This window comes from Nothobranchius furzeri, chromosome 17 (assembly GCF_043380555.1).
Source record: "Nothobranchius furzeri strain GRZ-AD chromosome 17, NfurGRZ-RIMD1, whole genome shotgun sequence".
In the NCBI taxonomy this organism is placed as follows: Eukaryota; Metazoa; Chordata; class Actinopteri; order Cyprinodontiformes; family Nothobranchiidae; genus Nothobranchius; species Nothobranchius furzeri.
Genome location: NC_091757.1, coordinates 34,826,600 through 34,851,043, shown reverse-complemented (window position 1 = coordinate 34,851,043; position 24,444 = coordinate 34,826,600). Strand labels below are relative to the sequence as shown.

The 24,444-nt window shown below is 41.8% G+C and overlaps 1 protein-coding gene across 5 annotated transcripts in view; it reads right to left on the bottom strand.

Annotated features, from left to right (window-relative positions):
• rimbp2b (RIMS binding protein 2b) overlaps positions 1-24,444 on the bottom strand; it is a 107,383-nt gene that overhangs the window by 78,326 nt on the left and 4,613 nt on the right. For 3 of the 5 annotated variants that reach the window (XM_070546535.1, XM_070546534.1, XM_070546536.1), the window contains exon 1: positions 924-3,235. In XM_070546535.1, coding sequence (XP_070402636.1) covers positions 924-971 — 48 coding nt within the window. In that variant the 5' untranslated portion in view covers positions 972-3,235. Of the gene's footprint in view, positions 1-923; positions 3,236-15,702; positions 15,823-24,444 lie in introns of those variants that run through there. The other 2 variants (XM_054731342.2, XM_070546537.1) reach the window with 2 other exon arrangements.

Sequence of the window (24,444 nt, the reverse complement as noted above, 5' to 3'; positions counted from 1 at the left end):
CTGGTTAGTTACGATGCATACCGTTAGTGATCCAGGACTGAAACGCACGCAGCATTGACAGATTTCACATGTTACAAAAATAAGACATTTCAAACAAAAGTTTTGATATTCTGGTAAGAAATTCGACAGAAAATATGTTTTAAAATGGATTTATCAGCTGTGCTACCTTTTAATTAAATAAAGAATTGTTCAAACAAAAAGATGTAAAACAGCGCTATGCTTTCAAATCCTGTAAAATTACACTCACATCCTTCTCATGTGATCCAAAACACCGTAATCCAGTACAAGCACTTTGGAATAAATATTTACTGTGACCTTTCATAGTAGGTTTCACCCAACAACAATCCAACAAAGTGGCTGCTTAGATGTTATTTCATCACCATGCTGCTCATTCATCAGGTCAAATAAATATGGTTGTTTTTTTCCTGCTGCACTGTAAAGTATTATTTTAGTATTCGGCAGCAAACGTTAATCCTTAAATATGTTTTGATTGATGTGGCGGGAAGTGGCTGTCATTGGATTACATTGGACTATGATAAAAACCATTTAAATCCTGGAAACAGTGCGATGGAGATTAAACATATTCTCATTTATCGGTCAGGTTTGACGATAAATCTGTTATTTGCAGGCTAGTTCTTCTCCTTCTGACAGTTTTGTAAGAATGTTCAGGAAACTTCCAGAAAAAGGAAGAAAACCCCTGACTGGCTGCTCCACAGGAAGGCGGAGCTACATAGGTGCAGTCTTCAACATTTGTCAAAGCTCAGTAAAATGAAAAAAAAGCTAAATAAAAAGAAACACGATCTATTTTCATCATTAACTTTCACTCTTCCCATGAAACACTTAACTACTCTAAAATAAAACACCTAACACTCTCAGATCTCCAAGTACCGGGGTGATTTTACCGCTTTCTAACGAGATCTTACCTTCTCCCACACAGAGACGGTACAGGCCTTAAAGACTAGCTCCCTCATGTCCAAACGACTGGTAACCAGTTGAAGATCCTCACCGGTATGGCAGGACCACAGCTGCTCTGACTGTTCTTCACAGAATTGTGAAACAGCAGCATAAGTCTGCAACCTGAAGCTGAGCTTCAGCTGTTATCCAACCCTGCGGATCACATTACAGTTCTCCAGCATGACAGAGCAGCTAATCAACACGCGGTTGCACTCAATCAAGTAGGGCTTGATCTCTGCCGACACCGATAGACAAACCGGTTAGGTTACGGTGACGTTGTCTGGAATAATATCAGAAAGTTGGGATTTTATGGCAAAATTACATGGATTCCTGCTTTTGAGCGTATTTTCATTGAATTCAGCAGGAAGAGATCAGCTCATACTCACCTGCTGCTGTTTGTCAGACCTCCCACACATTCAACACACGTCAGGTTGTTGGTCAGGTGGACAGTTTCAGGCTTGTAATAAAAATAATTGTTTTTTATTGAAGGAAAAAAACTCAACAACACAACATGTTAATGAGCAGAAAAAAATTGAATTCCAGTTTTACCAGCAAATGAAAAAGAAACGATTGACCTAATTAAAATGCTGAGCAGGAATTTGCATATTCCCTCCTCTACGTTAAAAATGAGCTGAGCTCTGGGTAGTGTTTGTTTATTTATTTAGCAGCTGCTTTTATCCACATGTAGCAATGCATCAAATTAACCTAACATGTTACAGCCAAAACCTGCCTGAGCATGCAACAGAAGAACTCTGCACAGACAGGTGGGTTTTGAACCTGCAACCACTGATACCATGCTAACATGCCCTTTTTGTGAAGGCAGCAGCAACACAAACATTTAATTTTGAACCTGTCATCAGGATTTTTGCTTAAAACAAAACAGTCCAAGACCACCATCAGAAACGTGGTAGAAGGCTGGGTTGTGGACCTGCAGCTCTGATCCGTCAACAGCTGACACCTGAAAACAGCAGTTCTGAGCTTCTGAAGTGAGGTTCTGGTGAAACAGAGACATTTGTATTGTTTCCTGTTGCAGATGCCTAGATTGACAAGCTAATGGCTAGTAGCAGCACACCTTAAATCAAGTGGAATGAAGCTTATATTTAAAAAGAAGTCATCATCTGCCTGCTAAAGTGTCCATTGCTACTCAAAATGTGCTCCAGCTGTGGGTATTTGTACATGTGCACCACAGAGGTCTGTGTAAAGAACCAGCTGTAGGTTTGTCATGCTGTCCAGAATTAAACACGGTTTCTGCAAACTCTGGCTGCTAAAAAGAGCCATCTACATCTAGTAAGATTTGGGTTTTCAGTTCCCTGCTCAACAGTACAAGTCTATCATTTAGTCTCTTGCCTGGCAAACCTCTGGATGAAGCTCCTGCTACAGTTTTTGCTAAAATTACAAAATTTCAGGATAAATGTCTTCCCTGGAGCTTTCAGGTGAGTGACAAACTTAAAACCAGAGAGAAATGGAAATGGAACAAAAAGAACACGACAAAGAGAGAGATGTAAAGATACGACCCTGAAAACAATTCTTTTATGTATTTAATATGAGGTAAAGTCATGTCAGCCTGAGTCTTCCGGAGTCTGCCCGTCAGGATCGTCCACTCCCATCACTAAAACGCCTCCTAAGAATAGAAGTTCAAAGAAGGCAGCACCTGGAATCTGAAATGCAGCAAGAAGCAGGAGTCTGAGTCAACAGCAGGCTTAGAGAATTAAAAGGCCTCACAAACAAAACGTTCTGATGAACAAGCCTTTCCAGCTGCAACAAAGGGGCAGTTTGAGCAAACGAGAAGGGGGTTTAGCTGCAGGCGATCAGCATATCTGATCAAACACCTCTGACTGCACAGGACAAGCTGGTGGCTGTCCTCAGCCTTTAGTTTCACCCCAACACTGCTGGAATACAGCGACTGACTTTTGATCATTCACACCTACAAACACTGGCAGAAACATTCTGCTGTTTTCATGAGAGTTTCTGTGTAAAACAACATGATGCTGTTTTTGTTTTTACTTCTTGAACAGCTTGTGTTCAGAGAAATAGAAAGGATGTCTAATGGGACTGACAAGCTAATGACTAGTCTAGAAGGATCTATGTAATCCCAACAACTTCTGCTTAAGGCACTTTTCTTTTTCAGAAGTTGGAGTTCTGGGCCTAGCTGTTAGCTTATCTGTCCTGAAGCCATTTCTATTTAGAGTAAGCAATCTAATACTTATTTATAGTTTTTACCCAGAAACACCATCAAAAGGGCCAGAGACGTGTGTCAAACTGTGTAATACGAAGGAGAACTAGCACCCTCCCTGCACCCGTCCCGCCTCTAACCCTAACCCTAACCCTAACCCCCTCTCCATGATTGATGTCAAGTTTTTGTTGTTATTGTTGTTGTTAGCCTCAAGGGCAACATGCTGATTATCACTTGTAAGTCGCTTTGGACAAAAGCGTCTGAATAAATAAATGCATAGAACAATTCCTACTCAGCTTCATCAGTGTGGCTGTCCCTTTAAACAGCTCCTTCACCTCACTCTGTTGCTGAGGGATTTCAATAACCGCTGTTTTAATTAGCCACCACATAATAGCAGTGACCTTATTAAAGCTGCTATGGAGTTTTAGGTTAGGAAAATCCCACGTACCATGAACTATACCTTTATATTGAATATCGTTTCTTATTGGGACTCTCAAACACACTGATACAAGAAGTGCTCCTGCTTTCTTCAGACGAGCAAGTGTATCAATATTTATGCACTGGCCGAGTCCATAAATACCAGCGGCAGTCTGGAAATCAATGCATGCCTGCTACGTATTTGAATCTGCCTTCATGAAGGTCACGTTACTCAAAGAGGACGGAGCGCTCTAAAGCAGCTAGCTAACAGCACTTGAATGCACCACGCTCTGACCCCGCCCTCCTCAAACTAATGTCACTGAACCACGAGCTGCATTACGGCGTAGAAACACAGAGCTCATCGCTCATCAACTGATTCATTAAAACCATTAAGTGGCAGACACTGCTTCTGGAAAGAGCTACGTCTTCAGGATTTAGCCTTGTGTAACTCGTGTACATTATAGATGAGGAAGAGGAGAAGGGCTTTCAGTTACCACAGGACACCCCCCCCCCCCCCCCCCCCCCACCCCCCCACCTTCAGAACAAACTTTTATTCCCTCTAAAACCTGGAAATGTCTGCACGGCACTCAGATCTACGCTAAAGCTGAGTGAGATGTAAAGACGGAGAGGGCGAATCCTTCCATCACATACTTTTGCCACTTTGATAAAGGAGCTTGTGAAAGTTAGACGATCATTTTACAATCTTGTTAAAACTGGTTACATTATTAAAAGACCTCATTCATCCTGTGAGGCGGGAAAGGGAGCATGTAGCAGATTGAAAATTTAATAAATTCAGTCCAGCGGCTGGAGCTGGAGAGGCTTGGTTCTCTAATCTTGAGTATGAACAGCAGATGACGTGGTCTGGTTGTATCCTTCATGCCCTCCATCAGGTTAAAACCACAGAAGACGTTTAACCCAGCCATCAAACAGCTTTTCAGACTAGGAGCTTACTAAGCAGCATATGCGTGTTGTAAGAGCCATATCTGACATTCTGCTGTTTAAAATCTGCAGGCATATTTTTCTCCTCAAGGACTCATACAGGATGAATAAGTACGGCTGCTTTATGCTCCATGTGGTTCTCATGATAAGCAAGTGAGAAGATGAAGGCGGATGCTGTCGGCTCAGACACATCTGACCCTGGAGGAGAGTGGAAAGGACTCTGCTCTCTCTCTGATAAGGTTTTGATAAATAATTTCACAGATTCATAAGTGTACTCTTATTTTGGAGGAGAAAAGTCAGATCTGTGTGTGTGTGTGTGTGTTTGTGTGTGTGTGCCATTGGCTCTACATTTTAGTGCAAAGCATAAAATATCCTCCGGTTTCCAAGAGTCACTGCAGAGACCCAATAGGTTTTATTCCACTGACTTTGATCTTCTGACACAACATTTCTAAACTAACAATTTTATTTATCTTTTGTCATTTCCTCAGATAGTGAAGAACATTAATCTGGTAAAGCTCTGAGCCAGGATTGGATCATTTAAACAGAATAGAGAGGTTGTCAGGTGCAAGGCCAGTGAACTTGTGGGGACTTTAATGGTCCGACTAACTGGAGTTAGCTCGTGACTATGATAGATGCTTCGTTCAATCACCAGCTATTGTGTTTTAAAGCACTTGTAATAGCTAAACAACCTCCCTGAAGAATTTACAGATGTGGACAAGCTGAGGGTTGAAGGAGGTGAAGAAAGGTCTGACGGAGTAAATGAGAGAAGCAATAAACTAAGCAAGAGGATGAGTAATATTTGGAGATTGATGCCATAGATTTATATGAAAAAAACTTGAATTTTGAAAGTCAAGGGTCAAACTTCCTGCCACCGAGATAAAATCAGATTGTTAAAGGTGTGGGACACTTGTTTAATCAATACATCCGCAGTGGTCTCAAGTAGGAATGACTGCGCCTGTTTCAGGAGTCACATCAGAGGAGAGCTGAACGCAGCTGGATTTGGTCTGATTTCCTCATATTTGGACATCTCGCCTCGGATTGGTTAACAGCAACAGGACTCTACCACTGACTTGCATCGTGAATGTTTTATCTCCACAATTAACTCAAGCCTGAAGGAGTTCTGCTGTGTGGTGGAGTTGCTAATGCTAACGGTTAGATTCTACTAGCTGAGACGTTCTCTGCTGTTTCCTGGACGCTAAACCAACAACAGCCTTCCCCCGTCTTGAGCCAATATAGGTGAGTCCATGAATATTAATGACAGTTTGACATAGATCTGTTAGGCTTTTCAAATATTGGTAGAAAATGAGTAAAGTAAGCAACAGACCAACAGAAATAAAACGTTTTGTTGCATCTTATTGTTAGATTGTTGGTCATTTATGACATAATTCTCCTCAGATGTTATTAAAATGTATTTTCTTAAAACATTTTAAAAGTTTTTATGTGAGTTTGAGCTTTGATCCAGTTGTTCTAAGTTGAAGTTGCTGTATATGTTTTATATTATGATGTCTTGAAGTCATCTAACAGAAACAAAACAACCACTTAATTTGCTTCAAAACTGTTGGAAAACACTGATTCTGCTGTGGTTTTGGAGATAATTTATGTTAGAAAGTTGCATACATAATGTGAGGAGCAAACTAACAAAAGTATTACATAAAATGTTAAAATTACTAATTAAAATCTAGAACCAGCTATTCACAATCAGTTAAAAATTTGGAAAACTACCATTTCCTGATTTTTGCTCATGTTCTCTTAATTTCTGCACTTAATCATGCAAAATATGTGTTTTTATTACAGATTAAAACGTATGGTTCTGTGTAAACATCTGAAGTCAATGTCAACATTTCAGATATTTTTTTATTCTCCACAAATCTTAATTTCTTCACATCATTTTTTCCTATCACCAAGTCAGGAGATGCTGCTGCCCCAGTTACCTCCCCCTCCCACCTATCTGTCTCTAGAAGTCAGGTGAAGAGGCAGCTGGAGAGACTGAACAGGAGAGAAAAGGCTCTAGGTCCAGATGGTGTCAGCCCCAGAGTACTGAGGGCCTGTGCAGAACAACTCTGTGGGATTCTGCAGCACCTCTTCAACCTCAGCCTGGCCCAGGAGAAGGTTCCAGTCCTGTGGAAGACATCCTGCCTTGTTCCAGTTCCAAAGAAAACTTGCCCGTCAGTCAATGATGACTACAGACCAGTTGCCCTGACATCCCACATCATGAAGGTCCTGGAGAGACTCCTGTTGGTCCACCTGAATAAGCAAACTAGAACATATCAGGACCCGCTGCAGTTTGCTTATCGCCATGGAGTTGGAGTTGAAGATGCCATCATCCAGCTGCTTCAACCAATCCACTGTCATCTGGACAAAGCAGGCAGCACTGTGAGGGTCATGTTCTTTGATTTCTACAGTGCTTTTAACACAATCCAGCCTGATGTACTTTGCCAGAAACTCCAGAAGACACAGGTGGAGGCCTCAACTATCGCCTGGATTAAAGACTACCTGACAAACAGACCACAGTTTGTGAGGCTGAAGAACTGCACATCAAACCAGGCGATCAGTAACATTGGAGCACCACAGGGGACTGTACTCTCACCATTCCTTTTCACCCTGTACACCTCAGACTTCCAGTACAAATCAGAGACCTGTCATCTACAGAAATACTCAGATGACTCTGCAGTTGTCGGGTGTATCAGAGATGGACAGAAAGCTGAGTACAGAGAGCTGGTGGAGTGCTTTGTGGCATGGTGTGGACACAATCATCTGACCTTGAACGTAAACAAAACAAAGGAGATGATTTTAGACTTCAGAAGAAACAGGGTGGAGTCAAACACTGTTTCCATCATGGGAGAAGAAGTGGAGGTGGTTCAGGAATACAAATACCTTGGAGTTCACCTGGACAACAGACTGGACTGGAGAAAGAACAGCGAAGCCGTTTACAAGAAGGGACACAGCAGACTGCACTTCTTGAGGACGCTTAGGTCCTTCAATGTCTGTAGCAAGATGCTGCAGATCTTCTACAAGTCTGCTGTTGAGAGTGTAATCTCTTCAGCCATCATCTGTTGGGGTAGCAGCATCAGAAGCAGGGACCTGAAAAGGCTCAACAGCCTAATAAAAAGGCTGGTTCTGTTCTGGAGACGACTGTGGAACCACTGCAGGAGATAATGCAAAGAAGGATTCTCCAGAGAATCAAGAAAATGATGGACAACCCTGAGCATTCTCTTCACAAGACTGTCCAACAACGGAAGAGTGTCTTCAGTCAGAGGCTTCTTCAGTTGGGCTGCAACACTGACCGCTACTGGAGATCTTTCCTGCCAATAGCCATTGTAATATACAATAACTCTTTGATTACTTTATTATTATTATTATTCTGAGCTACTACAGCAATCAATTTCCCTCTGGGATTAATGAAGTATTTTTTTATTGAATTTGAATTGAATTGAATCTGGACTAGAAAATCTCCGTTTTGTCCCTTGGTGGGGTAGTTTTGGTGTTACAGCAGTAAGGCTGGTATGCTACAGGAGCGAAGAAGAATGAAAAATACATTTAAAATTTAAAAACATTTCATTTACCCCCTTTCAAAACAGTGTGTTAAAAGACTAGTAGAGTATTATAGTGAGTGAGAACATGAATGCAAGAGTGAGAGCAGATATAGATTAAGAATATAATCTGTGCAATTACCAAGAAGCAGCAGGAACAAAAGACAGTTTACTGGTTGCATTGGGAGCAGTGATAAATATACAACTAAAATTCACAACAATGGTTATACATCTAACAGCTGCTGAGAGGAAGGACCTAGGATAACGTTCCTTCATGCACCTTCTGCAGAAGATATTTATGCCTCATAGATTGCAGTCTGGAGCGTCTAATAGAAAAGAAAAGGGCTGAATAAGAAGCTGGTATTCACAACTAATCACAAATGAGGCAGCTGCTAACAAGAACACACAAGTTCAGGTGCGACCTTGAGACTCTCGACTGTCTACATCACTCAGAAGTCAGTGTTAGATAATAAGATGAACACTATGTCATTACGTTGGGTGTTCAGGACAAACCTTAATCCATAAATCTAAAAAAACCAAACGTTCCTGCCTTCCTGTTTTCGTGCCCCTGACGTCCTTGTGATAGGACTTGAGGACACTGATGAGCTGTTGTGATGCAGAAACCTGGATAATCCACATGCTTGAGTAAAACAATGAAAACTAGTCAGTCCATTAGAGAGGTAAAAAGAGCTTCTGAGTGAATGATGTGCAGCGAAGGCAGAACGCGGCCCTGGGTCAGCCAGCAGCATCTGAGCATTAATAAGGGGAGTAATTGAATTAGAGGATCAGTGGAGGCCTGCAGTGTGGGCGCCACGTGGCTCTAATTTCATTACAAGTGATGTAAACATGGGGCTGGCCCCCAGCAGACGGGGCCTCCAATATCAGTACATGCACAAACACAATCCTACTGACATCAGTTAAGATGCAAATGTTTTGTTTCATGTAGAAAACCTCCTGTTGAAGGCTTGGTGTCGGTGAGAGGTATGATGAGACGGAAAACTACGTCTAAGTGATGCAAGAGTTTACGTTTAATGTGACGCATTCACAGAAGCTTTTCATCTCGTAGCGGGAGTTCTCACACGTGTTCCTGTCTCCTGGGTGGAGTAAAAGAAAGGATCATAGAGAGTTAGGCAACACCGAAAAACAAAGTTAACATCACAGGTTTTAGATCATGACTTCATGTTTTTGGGAGATGGAATTGGATTTTTTCCAGTGTCTGTGATGCATATTTTAGGTCAGCATCGACGTGGAAGAGGTGATTCACCATCAGACTGAGTGCAGCTCAAGATTCCTCTCCACCTACATTCATTAGGTGCATGCAGAGTCATAAAACCAAATGAAAGCTCTACAACTGTAATTTATCTTCACATTAAACATTTGTTAGATTAAGCTTTTCTTCAGATTCTTGGTTTAAACACAAGAAACAGATCAAGTGTTACTCATGTGCTGCCACACTGAAAGGCATCGTGTTACTATTGTTCGTGCTGTGCAGAAATAATGAGTTCAGACCTTTCTGTTCAGTGAAAATATATTTATTCAAATTTTTATCAGGCAATGATCACAGTTAACAGCGCCGCATTAAGGAAGTAAAACTTTAAACCAAGCAGCTAGATGTTAACATGGTGCTGATGGTGTGATGGCGCTGGGGAATGACGCCCAGCTGCAAACGTTCAACAATCAATGCCACGCCGCTCCACCACGTGCTCCCCAGGACTCAGATTTAGGGTTTCCTATAGAGTCAACAGGCTTTCCTACTGTTTTCTGACCAGAACATTTTCTCATACTGTATTTTATCACCAGGAATCAGTTCAGATGGCTAGCTTTGGCTTATTTTAGTTGCTAAAGTAGCTAAATTCATCTGCAGTTGACCTCTGTGTGCATCATGTTCATGTCTGAAGGAAACAGACCTGAGATAAGAAACAACTGAGGAACACGCTGACACCTTGTCCCCGCTGAAGCCGTTAACTTAGAGTCAGGATGTTTGTGTTTTCCAACATCACACGCGACAGAGCAAACACACCTACCATTCTTCTGTCACAACTCTGACGGCTCAGAGCCACACCATGTTAAACTCACCCACAGGTGAGGTTAATAACAAAATACACCATATTAGCATGAAAACAACACAATGCACAGATGAAAGTGGTTAAATCTGAGTGGGTAAGGGTTAGGGTTATAAATCTCTACAATGTCGTAGTTAATCCAGCAGAATTATGCATGCCTGCACAGGAGCTCCAGGGTGCTCTGGAGACAGGTGCTATAAAATATTATGAACAACTATGAAATTTTTGAGTTTGAAATCGGTTTAGGAGCCGAAAACACGTCCCTATTGATTAAAAAAAAACCTGTTTAAGCAACACCCAGGGGTTTCCAGTGTTGGTGAAAAGGTCTATTTGTGCTTTTATCTGACTCTATTATTCTATTCTTCATTTTCATGTTTAATGGACATATGGACATAGATTAGGAGGAAAATGTGAATTTCTCAAACACATCTTCAGTGATGTTTCTTTTGTTAAAGTTGTCATGTAAAATAAATCAACAAATGATGCTCAGAGTCAAATATTTTAACAATGTGAAGGCTTTAGAAAAGAGAACCCACCAAACATAAAGCAGCTCTCAACTTTCTAGTTATTATCAATACGATTGTTTTATGTGTTTTCCTAAATATCAGCAACAAATAAATAGAAACAAACAACTGAGTCTTTTCCAAGAGCTGTTTGCCAGATACTTACTGAGGTGATCTTCGGGGTTGAGAAGACCAGAGTAAATTTTATTTTTAAATATGTGAGACATAAACAGTTTTTGGTTTATTTTTGCATTTAAAACCTGCTTCAACCTTCTTCGTGTTATTATAGTTAAAGCTGTTATACTCAGGATGATGCTTTCACCACCTGTAGAATGAGTGTGATGCATGATGATTTACCACCATGAGCTCCTGGTTTTGTGCACTCAGATCCAACAAGCCTATCTGGAGTTGAACTGCTCACATGAAGAACAGAAGAATTCAATGGCTGCAGTCAGCTCTGCATCCAAGGAAAAGACCGTCAGAAGCGTGTTTGTGCAGTTTGTTGATTAGATCTCAGTCAGAACACCACAGCGCTGCAGGCTGAATTAGATTTGTGAAGAATGCTTAATGCTCTGTCAGTTTTTCATTTTCTCTTCACTTAGCCTCACTGTGCTGTTTCAGCGGTAACTGATGTCTCACATTTATAAAGAACAACTGGCTCACCCCCTTCTCCTTTGGAAGATTGAACATCACCTTTGTCTCACTCATTCACACCACCCCTCCCAGTTCATGTTGACTGGGTGTCTCCTCAGACGTGAAGGGACACTCCAGGTTGATCAGAGAGCTCCCAAAACAAAAGAAAAGAGCTAAAATGATGCTGATCTAATGCTTGAAAGTTAATGCTTAGAACAAATTTATCAATCCGTTTACGTTCCACTTGGTTCTTAGTCATATTTGGTTGCTCTGAAAAAGCAGCCGCTCGTGACTGAAATGCCACACAAGCCCTGAAGACATGCTGACGAGCTAATTACCAAGTAGGCCTGCCACACACAGGCAGAAAATTTAAAAATAAAGTTCACACCGCTCTCATTATGTAAACAATCAGTTCGTGGTGCTAACCTCACACTCCAATAGACTACAGCTGGCGGACTGTAACACAAGAGGGTCACACTCTCAGTGTGAGACTAAAGGGGTTTGAGGGTTGAGAAAGCCGTGAAGTGTGTTTGTGCCACCACGTGCTCGTGCATTGCATTTTAGCTACAACCAGAAAATATGGCAGGAACAATGTGTTGCAGCCAACAGCTTTGTTAGCTGGTTACCATCGCTGCCAAAAAAATCCCTCATACTCATCATGTCACTTAGAAATATCAGTTCATGTGTTCAAAATCACACCGACACCAACTGTCAAAGACAACGCTTCAGCTTGTGGTTTAGTCAAAAGATGTCAACCATAACACCACTCTCCATGAATACAGCAGAAATGGGGTGGGTGGGGAGGCACACACACACACACACACACACACACACACACACAGGCTCGACTCTTCGCAAACGCAGCACACTGAGGTGTAATCGATGGAGCTCATTCATATGCAGCTCCAGACTTCGGGGGAAACCGGGGGAATTACAAGCAGCCTCTGCTCTGAGATCTCAGCCTGCTGAAAGCCTGAGGACGACTGAGAAGGTGTCACCGTGGAAACCTGCTGTTTACTGTCCTCAGCACCGGTACTGGGTCTGCTCACTCCAACACAAGCCCCACCGTAAGTAAAAGTTACCACAGTGGGTTGGATTTGTTCTACCGAGCAGGAACAAGAGTGTGTACTAAAAAAATGGTTACATATTTAGGACAATGAATGATAAATTAGCCACATATGAAGATATTCATCACACAATTAGCAAATATAACCAAGCGCTGGAGAAAAAGATCAGATGTAGGCTTTCTTTAATGTAATAATTTGATTATTTAACATTTTAAATAACTAAGGATCCTTTTTCCCAAACACTTAACGCAGACACACATCTACTTAACCAAGTGGCCTACTGGTAAATTTTTTCTCTTAGCTTGATTTAAGCAAACACTTCATTTCTAAATAAAATACACCTATGTCTGCACACACTGCAAACCAGACTGAAATGATTCTGTCAAACAGTTGTTCATGTGTTCAGTCAAAATGCACCAGGTTTCATAAAACTGGCAACTGTTGACCTCTTTAACCCTCCTGCATTCCTAATGGGGTCAGATGGACCCCAGGTGTTTTACTTTTTTTTTTTTTTTTTTTGAGGAGTGAGTGCCGCCTCACCCCTGCCACATGGACAACAACGGATAAACCATCAATCCTGCTCAACCACAGTGGGAGGGTAACCCCTTCTTTCCACCGGAGCCGTCAGCAGCACGTTACTGCAGCAGCACGTCTTGCTTGCGTAAAGGTTGGTTTATGCTTGACGCGTCCGCACGGCTCCGCGCGGCGAAATTGCGTCATTTTAACAACCACGCCCCTCCACCGCGTCTCCGCACGGCCCAAAATTTCCGCAACGCGCACCTAGAAAATAGAACTGGCGCGTAACCCCTTCTTTCCACAGGAGCCGTCAGCAGTACGTTACTGCAGCAGCACGTCATAGCTGCTGATAGGAACCGCTGTGGTCAGCAGAACCTTTTCCACCGGAGCCATCAGCAGCGCGAGTCGGCGGCATCTCAGGAGCAGCATGTCGCGGCCCTTACGCGCCGGTTCTATTTTCTACGCGCGACGCCTCTGAAACGGGTCAAGTTCGACATTTTTGGGGAAGGAAAGACAGGAAATCGGACGCGGCAAACAGAGCGAAGCTCCCGAGATTTTCAGAATAAAGAAACGTACTGCCTTCCGGTTGCTTTACTTTAAAAAAAAGTTACTAACTGTGCGGCCCCGTGAGAAGTTATCACCTAGCTAGCGGTCTCCTTTGTTTTTCAGGTCCGTATTGGCGATTATAAAACGGACAGAACATAAAACACAAACCTTTGGAGTCATGTTGTAGTTTTCTCCTGCTTGTTGTTGTGTTTACTGACGAAGTCACTCGTGTGACTTTGTGCTCGGTCGGTGACAGCTGCTCCCCTGCTGCTTCGCATCTTGTGGGAAGGGCCAAGCAGCAGCTTACGCGAGCAAGACGTGCTGCTGCAGTAACGAGCTTCTGACGGCTCCGGTGGAAAGAAGGGGTAAAGGTTGGTTTATGCTTGACGCGTCTGCAAGGTCCGCACGGCTCCGCGCGGCGAAATTGCGTCATTTTAACAACCACGCCCCTCCGCCGCGCCTCCGCACGGCCCAAAATTTCCACAACGCGCACCTAGGAAAATTTCTAACCACGCAGATGGTCGGATGCAGACCGGCAAGAACTAGTATGGCAGAATTTCGTAAATACAGACATTTGTATGATTCAGCTCTCAGAGATCACCGTGATCAACAAGTTGTTAATAATTCTTGGAGAGAAATAGCTCGCACTGTCGGAAAAGACGAGAACACTGTTAAAAAATGCTGGAATGCCATGTTGTAAACAGTCATTTCTACTTCTACTATGGTGTTTTGTTGGATGCATGCCGTAGAGCTCCATGCTGCCCCGTTCGGTTAGGGAGAATATTTGCTCACCGCAGAGATGAGCCGCATGAACCATAAACGCTGCGAGTTGTGAAGCGCGTTCCATCCGCGAGCCGTATCACCAAGCGGAAAGTGAATGTGTCAAGCATAAACCAAGCGTAAGGGCCGCGACATGCTGCTCCTGAGATGCGGCTGACTCGCGCTGCTGACGGCTGCTGACGGCTCCGGTGGAAAAGGTTCTGTTGACCACAGCGGTTCCTATCAGCAGCTATGACATGCTGCTGCAGTAACGTGCTGCTGACGGCTCCGGTGGAAAGAAGGGGTTAAACTACTACTACAGGCACGCCATCCAAAATTCAACTCAGCCTTTATTTCTGTAACAGACATGAATTATGCCACCAAAGTGCAGGACAGGAATAAAACAGATAAAACCAGCAAAGAAAAGTACAGATCACAAGGTAAAATAATTTCAAATAACAGCAACAGTTTGAGTTAGGACCCAGATCAGAAATAGAAGCCACAGGTGTGGAGCTGCTAAACCACGCAACCCTCCGTGCCTTCTCTGTCCACATCTAATGCTCACATTCTGAATCACTCCAGGAAAAAAACTAAGCAGTTCATTTTTTTCCCTTTACTGTAAACAAGTTTTACTTTATTGCTTACAGTGACCAAAATAATCGTGACAATACAAGAGCAGACACACCAAATCCACAAAAACAGCAGCAAAGAAGATCAGATGAAAGGGGGGTACTTATAAAAAGAGAAAACACAAAAGGATCTAATCTGGGTGACCTTTGGGGTTAGGCAACATGTTTTCATCAACATCACATGTGATGTCATTCAAGGTGATTCACCTTCAGCACCTGCCTCTGAAATCCAATCAGGTATCAGCTGTGGTCCACCCACTTTACTCTGCATACATCAGCTGTGTGTCACTTACTTGTTGATGTGTTGTTTCTGACCTGTTATTATTATAGAAGTATACGTTTTATGCTAAAGTTTGTATTTTACTGTGTTAACACAGTAAATAAGACAAAATCGATGCATAATATTGGTGAACAGCTTGTCTGTTAGGAACATCTAATCTGTGTGGTAATGTGTTGACTGACATCACATTGTGTGAAACGACCTGAAACGTGTGAATGCTACGCCAAAACACACTGATGCACTAAGACGTTCGTAAATGTGACTCTTGTTTGGACAAACGCTTGTTAGCCCTGATGATGATTACCTATCAGCGTCCTTTGTTTCTGATTCCCTTACAAACAAAAGGAGATCACAGATAAGGTAGCGCGACTCGGGTTGCGAATGACCACAGTCACCAATTCTTCTGAATTGTGTGTACTGAAACTCTAATTTCCCTCTGGGATTAATAAAGTATTGATTGATTGATTGATTGATTGATTGAAAACATACCAAAATAAAAACACAACTCTGGCCTCAGTTAATCCCAATTAGGATTCTATGAACACAAACTAAAGTGAGCAGTGCTTTAATCCAGTAACTAGGGATGAAATTAGTTCATAATCCAAAGCAGTGAGAAGAACATTGAATGTCTCTACAGCACGCTTTGGACTCCCAGTGGCACATGCAGCACCAACAAGTTTTTATGAACCTCACCAGTAGCTTCTGGTGGAGCCTTTGCTGGTTCAGAATGTCTGGGTGGAGTTGGTCAGCTCTGCTAGTGTCCTCTAGAAAACAGTAGTTCACACAGTGGAGGGGCAGGACTTCATTCCTCAGCTGCAAAACAGAAAAAACCAACATCACCAACCTGCAGATACGTAAAACCCAACAACGTGTCAAACGAATCACAGAACTTCAGGAACCAAATCTTGAAAACTGTAAAATGTTGTTATTATGGTGTTTAAATAAGTAGCATGTGTAAAACCAAAACAAACAACACCCCATAAGATGTGATTCTGTGTGATCGTTATAACCACATTTAGGTTTAACACACTTTTGTTTAGCAGCAAGTGAAAAACACTTGAACTCATTCAGCCGGATACTTACAGACCCACAAGATGCCAGCAAGCTAAAATAACATCCATGTTCAACCACTCAGCAGGCAACCTTGATAGCACTACCAAAACCGCTAGTATTGCCAAGCTAGGGAAGCCGGCTGGAAATAATAATGCCCACTGTTTAATTATTCATGGCTCCAGTCAGGTGGAACCAGAGGCAGCTTTGTGTCATAGAGGCACATCCGTAACTCAGCTAAAGCATAAAGGACTATCATGGAAGGGAAGACTTCGTCCCACTGACCTGGAAGCTGCTGAGCCACGGTGGTCCACACAGGCACACGGCCTGAGGTGGTGCTAGCTGTCCACCGTCCAGAGCTGGTGCAGCTCAGGATCATTTGTACCCCACGTTGAAAGCTGTGCACGACACAATCTGACCTTTTCTCTCCGTGCCATGTTTTAGTGCTGAATGCTAATGCTACGTTGCTTTGTGTCCGCCACTCATGGGAACAACCATGCTATTTTTGGACACTTGTCCCCAGCTGCACATCTCCAACCCGAGGCCAACAAGCAATTAGTGTTTGTTTCTCACAGCAGTCGGCACTAGAACCTCTGTAACCATAGAAGACCTCTGGAAACAGGCCTGAGTCTCACCCCCGTCACAAAACACCACCCTGGAGGAAGTCCCACCATCTTCCACCTGCACCACCTGTACTCCTCTTCATCTGCTGGTATGCACGTGATAAACTAGATAAGTGGATCTTTCTCATTAGTTAAGATATGAATTTTACTTAAATCTTAAAAAGAAGATTCATTTAGTGTGAGATGGTCTAAATTTATATGATTAATCATGTATTTATTATTATTTTAATTTTTGAACAACACTGACCCACAAGACCCACAAGTGCGTCAGCTTCCTGATACTGGATATCTTGAACTGAACCTGAAGTTACCTCGCTAAGTTTCTAATCCTGCATGAAAAGGAGGCAACAGATCCAAGAATAAGCCTTCTGAACCAACAAACAGTTGCTATCTTCCTTGGTTCCTCGTTCTGTGGAGCCAGATTGTTGCTGTGCCGCAAACTCTCACTTGATTAGAAACAATTACACAAACATGGTGCTCCAGAGCCCATTAGAATCACATTATTCATTCCCAGCAGGAACTGATTGGTACAGTGTGACTATGTCGATGCCTGTCAATACTATGACGTCATAAATTTACCTCCAGCAAGGTAAGCAGAGATTAACGTGTTTACATTAAGGCATGAACATCGGTTCTTGTGTCCAAAAAACAGGTGCAGACAGCCCAGGGTCGTGCTTTGATACCGGCTCTTAACTTGTAAGCTGTGCAAATCAGAAGATTGTCCGGGTGTGAACGGAAAACCGGATTTTAGTGGGTTACCCTATAGAACTGAGTGCAAACATTGAAATGACCAGAGCATAAGCAGTCAGCACAACCCAGAGTGTGAACAGAGGCAGACACAGAGACTGAGATTAAACCTGCAGAGATAAGCTGTTTCATCACAAAACAAATCCTGACAAATATTCATCATAGCATGTGGATTCTGGCCGGTTTCATCCCGAACCCCACCCTCAGGTGTGATGGTTCACCTATCAGAACAAATCCCAGAGCTCACCGAGCTAACCTCAGAGAGATCTGTTGAAAACCATTAAGACCAAGTTGTGTTAGGCAAGAGCAGCCAGGAAGTTAAAATGAGTTTGTGTACTTCTCAACTAAATTTCTAGAACGGTGGATGCTCAGATTTATGATAACATGAGGTCACATATTTAAAAATAAAGAAGTACACCATAATCTGATTTTGCATTCTTTAATTTAAAAAATCACACATTGTGTGATTTGCCCATGAGGAACATCCCCTGGACAAGTTAGGACACCCCTGGTCTAAAGTGAACAGCAACAGTCTGTTCTCATAGTCCTAACACTTGTTTCATCCTAACACTTAAAGGAGCCTTGCTGCCAATCTTAATAGTAAAATGAAGAAATTTTTAACCCTTACATTGCATTAATGCATTTTTCTGTGCTGACACGTGTGTTTTTGTGAATAACTTTGGCTATGTTAATGCAATTTATCTAATTTTTATGGAGGTTGTGTATTTTGGAAGGAATTACAAAAAAAGATTTGAAAAAATATTCAACTCCCTTTATTATAATGTGTAAAATTTTGTACAGTTAAGCATCTTTCAGCATTTGTTGTGCCATTGACGTTCATGTAAATCATATTTTTCTAATTAGCATAAATATTAGCACAATTAAAAAAAATTATTATTGTGTCTGTGTTCACAGGCCTCTCACAAATTTAATATGCAATTTTTACCGTTTTCCACTGGATGGCGGACTTCTCCATATATATAGCAGGGCAATGACTGACACAGCATTTAAATTAAATGATTCTGCTGTATTTCTTTACCTCTGACTGCCCATTATAATACGTTTTGCAAAAAAAAAAAGGTTTGTGTGTTATTTAGAGATGCCATACAATAGTTTGCATGTGTGTGTTCAGAATTTTTGGTAATTGTGCTTTTACGTTGTAACTTCAGAAAATAAACCTTTACTGAATCTACAAAATTTGCTCATTCTGCAAAATAGCTTTTTGACATGTGTCACTCTGTGTGTGCTTGTGCAGGCATGCATGCATGTAGGTATCAAAACACTTTACAGATCTTCAAAAGACATATCTGTGACCGTTATCTTGAGTGGTTGAGCTGGGGGGGGGGGTCATGTACTCTGTTGAACTCATGAATATTCATGAAAGGCATGCTAAACATAAAACAAAGGATTTCCTGCAAAATTTCAGATACTCACTCACAATTTTACTTTTGCAAATTGTTATTTCAACAGATACAAAGTATTTGCATCGATGAAAGTTAGGGTTGAAGGCTGAAAAACTTCAAAGGCGTACATTTGTTTTGCAGAACAAATTCCTGCAGAGCCCAGTTTGTTTACATAGAGTTGGTGTCAGTTTACACAGGTGCAAAAATTGACTAAAATTACAGATATGAGAGTCAGATCTGGATTAATTTCTTTCTGCCGCAAGCATGAGAAGAAGTTTGAACGCAGATTCCACCGTTGTGAGATAACCCGCTTCGCGGTGAGCAGGGCTGGACTGGGACAAAAATTCAGCCCGGGCATTTTGACTGGAGACCGGCCCATCACCTGTTTTTTTTGGAAAAGACATTAAGCCTTACGCTGTTTCTGACACACACCAACGTACACTTTCTTATTGGTAGTATTTATGTATCAATCTAATAAACGTAAACCTACACCATCCTTCCTATCCTGGTATTCTAAAAAGTAGGGTTGGGGGTAACTGATTATTTTTAAAATGATTATTCTGACGATTATTTTATCGAATAGTCGACTATTCTAATGACTATTTAGATGATTAATCTAGCGATTACTTTTCTATTGCACAATTAATAAAAACCAAAAAATTCTAAATAAATTCCTCCAAAAAATTGATAAGTTGTTACTGTAAGAGAATAAACACTACAAGCCTTCCATTTTGTAAAACACTGCTTTTATTGTGTTGCGGTTGTTTATGTTCTGGTGACGTGTAGAACTTGGGAGTGCAGGCTGCTGCCTGAGAGGTGGTTGGAGACGGAGTGTCTCCATGCTGCTTTGTTTTGTTCACTTATGTGCATGAGGCAAGTGGTGTTACGACCCTTCCTGGGGAGTCACGTGTTTCTCCTATTTTAACTGTAAATCCTTCTAGCTGTTATATTTATAACAAGAAACAGATATTCGGACAGAATATTTTCACGTTTATTCAAATATCATTGTGGAACACACCCAGCATCATAATAAATGAAGTAATATTTATGCCAATTTAAGCCTTTATGGGTGACCAGGACTCTGTGTTTATGAATGTGGAAGACACCCAGCATCCTGTGATGGCACTAATAACATCAAGAGATAATAAATAAGGTAATATTTAGGTCAATTTAACCCTTTACACGTGACCAGGACACTGTAATCAATTTTTGGCAAGGGAAATGATCATTTGTTGCCATTTTTTAGGTGTTTATGAATGTGAAAGACAACCGGCATCCTGTGATGGCACTAATAACATCAAGAGATAATAAATAAAGTAATATTTAGGTAAATGTAACCCTTTACAGGTGACCAGGACACTGTAATCAATTTTTGGCAAGGGAAATTATCTTCTTTTCTTTTTCTTTTTTTTTTTTTTTTTTGCCATTTTTGGGGTGTTTTTGATGACACGGTAGGCAGTATGAGTACAGTAACATCAACAGATAATACATAAAACCCTTATTTGGTCAATTTTAGCCTCTATGAAAATCTTAGCGATTCAATCACTTTTTGGCAAGTAAAATGCCATTTTAGTTGTCTACAATTAAATCATCAATAAAGAATTTAAAGATATTTTGAGGCATTTCTTATAGGTAAACGGGAGGGTGTAGTCTATTTGGCAAGTGACAATCTTAATTTTATGTGCTGAAGTGCTTTTATCTTGTTACTTTTAAATAGAGCAAAGTAATGTATAGATAGTAACCTACACAGTGTCATTAAAGCCAAAGCTTGATCATTTTAAATACTTTTTTTCAAGTAAAAATGTGCCCCAAACTAGTTAACTGTGGCTCCATGTCAAGTGGACTAAAGAAAGGAAGGGGAAAAAATTAAATCGCTGGAGAATTGTTTAATTCCATTTATACAACGTTTACATTCAATACAGGGTGCCATTTTACATTGTTTATTTATTTTTTTAGTATCAAGGCTGTAACATAAAGAAAGCCAGTTCTTACCACAAAGTTTGTGGCACAAACCATCTTTCAATCGCAAATATTGCAAAAAGGATTAATATATCCTCATTGTGAACGTTTAAGACAAATAGCAACACTTAAAACAACTTCCGAACTGGAAAAACTAATGTGGCAAGGTGCAGAAACGAGTACCCGGGCGGGATTCGATCCCCAGACTCCCGGGTGAAAGTCATACGCTCTAACCAGTCAGCCAAAGGGACATCTACTTGGCCAAGTAGCCAGGGCGCATCATCAATCGGGACATTGTGGATGCTCACACTGCCACATCTTACTCCCTCTTTCCACAAGCACGTCCTCCTGCTCCCGCGCAGGGTGCCACAAACACTGCCACACTAATATCCGCGATAAACATCTGTTTAAGTACCGGAAGAGGTTATCTTTGCTTTCTGAATGTCCATATTGCTAGATATGCTGAGTTTTAGGGCGAAATCCTGGGGAATTTTGTCTAGAAATGCAATTACCTAACCGTGCGCGATCCCGCGGTGGCTAATCATTTTTTGGCAGCGAGTCAATTTATGGCACAACACCGGCTCGGGTTTCTCCTCCTCCTCCCTCTTTTCTTCTCCAACCTGTCGCTGGGCTGAGGCTCCATCACTTCCTAAATTGATTTTACTTGAACCTTCACTACCAAACAACTGTGAGATTTTAACACATGTGCCAGCATCAGCCTGAAGGGCCAGTTTCTTTTTTAGTCGAATTTTCTCCGCTCCTCCTTTCCGTTTTTTGTTCTCCATTTTGTTAAGCTCGTCTGTCTGTTTACTGAGATTCACAAACAACTACTGGTGGGTGCATCAGACCTCTGGCTATTGGTCCAGCCCAGAGTGTATTATTACCAATTGGCCAATCCACCAACTTTTACGAGGCATCGCGTGGGGCGGCGCGGACAAGTTGTCCGCAACAACTAGAGGCCAGAGGAAAAAAAAAAAACAGACACCGGCCCATAAAAGATGAAAGGGTCGGCCCAGCGGGCAGTTGCCCGCTATGCCCTATGGTCAGTCCAGCACTGGCGGTGAGCTATCGAGGAAAAGCTTCGGTCCTGTGGCGAATCTGCTGCGAGGGGCGCACAGTTCACGTGGGGAATGTCGTGCAAGCCTCTGGGGGGGAGGGGTGCACCGTTCCCGCGGTAAATCTATTGGAAGCCGCTCTGGGAGGAGTAAACGGGGAGGCCAATTTTCAGCAGGACGCTTCCCTCCGGGAGTGCGGACTGAGCGGCCGCACTCACCACGGACAATTTTTTCACATCACTAGCCCTTGGAGAATAGCTGCTGCAGATTAGAAACTGACCGGTTCTGTTCTCCTCCTCCGACCGCAATGAGTTGCACACACCGAAGCGCAGCCTTGCTTGCACGGTGAGCTAAGCAACCTCTCTCTCTCTCTCTCTCTCTCTCTCTCTCTCTCTCTCTCTCTCTCTCTCTCTCACACACACACACACACACACACACACACACACGCACGCACACCCACACGCACGCACGCGCGCGCGCACACACACACTTTTTCTTTGTTCTTGTGCTTTAAATAAGTGTTCAACTGGCTGTCTTTGTAAGTGCATTTTTTTGTGCTCAAAGGACTTTAACAGTGTGTATTTTAGAACATATGACATCATACAAAAACTACAAAGTGAGCAAAAAATATTTTTATGCCTATTTGTGACACTCCAAAGCAGTGACAATTTACCCACAAAAAAGGTCATCTGGACATAACACACAAAAAATGATTTGATTGTTTTATTTTTTTTATTTTTTACAGTTTTCAAACTTCTGGTTTTGATAATAAACCTGGCAATAAAGGGGTTAAATCTGAAAAACACACATATTTTATTATATTTTGTTAGGGCTGAGCCAAGGATGAAATTTGTGTAAAAAAATGGGGACTTATGAAATATTAAATAATATTTCCATGGGAAGCTTTGTAAGTGCACTTTTTTGTGCTCAAAGGACTTTAACAGTGCGTATTTTAGAAAATATGACATCACACAAAAACTACAAAGTGAGCAAAAAATATTTTTATGCCTATTTGTGACACTCAAAAGCTGTGACAATTTACCCACAAAAAAGGTCATCTGGACATAACACACAAAAAATTATTTGATTTTTTCTTTTTTTTTTACAGTTTTCAAACTTCTGGTTTTGCTAATAAACCTGGCAATAAAGGGGTTAAATCTGAGAAACACACACATATTTTATTATGTTTTGTTAGGGCTGAAGCCAAGGATGAAATTTGAGTAAAAAAATTGGGACTTATGAAATATTAAATAATATTTCTATGGGAAGCTTTGTAAGTGCTTTTTTTTTTTTGCTCAAAGGACATTAACGTTAGGAAAATTAAAAGGAACACTAAGGGTTAAGACACGTGAAGAAGGCTTTCTCCGCTCAGGTTAGATAACGTTTACACAAATTCTACAAGAAGAGGTAGCTCTGTAGAGCTAACATTATCCATTAAGCCCCTAATATCATCCAGCTCGGCTAATCTGTGCTCTGATGATTAAACATTGGTAAAAATTGTGAAGTTTGAAAACCCAACACTCGCTCCTTTGGTCAGGCTGTCATTTTAACAGTGTGTAAGAAGACTTCGCTGACAGAAAAGTAGCCTCTGTCTCAGCAATGTTTTCTTAATCTAACCTTTGAGTAAAGGGTGCATGACAGCAGGTTGGAGCCTGCTGAATTTGACAGACAGAAGATAAAAAGATTTTCTGAACTCTAATATGTGACCTCAGACAGGAGCCGTATCTCAAGCAGGAGCAAACAGATTTAATGTTTAAATTAAATTTCAGCTCAAACAAAAGAAGTTCAAGCCTCCTCTTACAAGGATGTCCCCCACCTCTCTGACCAGGATGTCCCCCACCTCTCTGTCCAGGATGCCCTTTTGACCGCTGGAATTAGGCACCAGCTCCCCACGACCATACTGAGGTTTGGTTTTCATGTGACAGCATGGCTGCTGGTCATGAGGCATTAATCTCTTCTCATTACCACCTATGCGACATCAAGGCTCGACAACCAAAAAAGACAAAACTCCGCCTGTGCCATAAAAAAGTCTCACACAAGGGGAAAAATGGTTCAATCTGAGCTAAAATATGCCCGGTGTATGCCCAGCTTTACGGTGGCCCAGAAGGTTCAACAAAATATGAAAGTCACAAAACAAAAACCCCAGAAGACATCATAATGAGTTTTGTTTTTGTCTGAATTAATCATTGACAATCTATGAGACACAATCTGTGATTAGTTATCACTTGGCAGCCAACACCTTATTTCTGCTCCTGTCGCTGAGTATGTGACTGAGAGGTGTTGTAGCCCAAATCTTTCTGTGGGTTCTGACCATCTTATGCAAACTAAATAAAGCCCAATTATCTGGTCTGTCTCACAAATCATGACGGCTAATGTCTGTCTCAGGGCTGACAAGTCCGGCTAAACCACGTCCATAGCACCAACATGCACGACTGACCTCCAGCTGATCTGATCTCAGTCTGTTCACACTAAAGCAGTGCTAACATCGGAATGAGTTAACAGCCCAATCAACTCCACGAATGGTCAATTATGAATGCAGCCTGATTTCTGACTTGATTACGCTGCTCTAACCTGCAGCGATGTCAGCAGCCAGCCTGC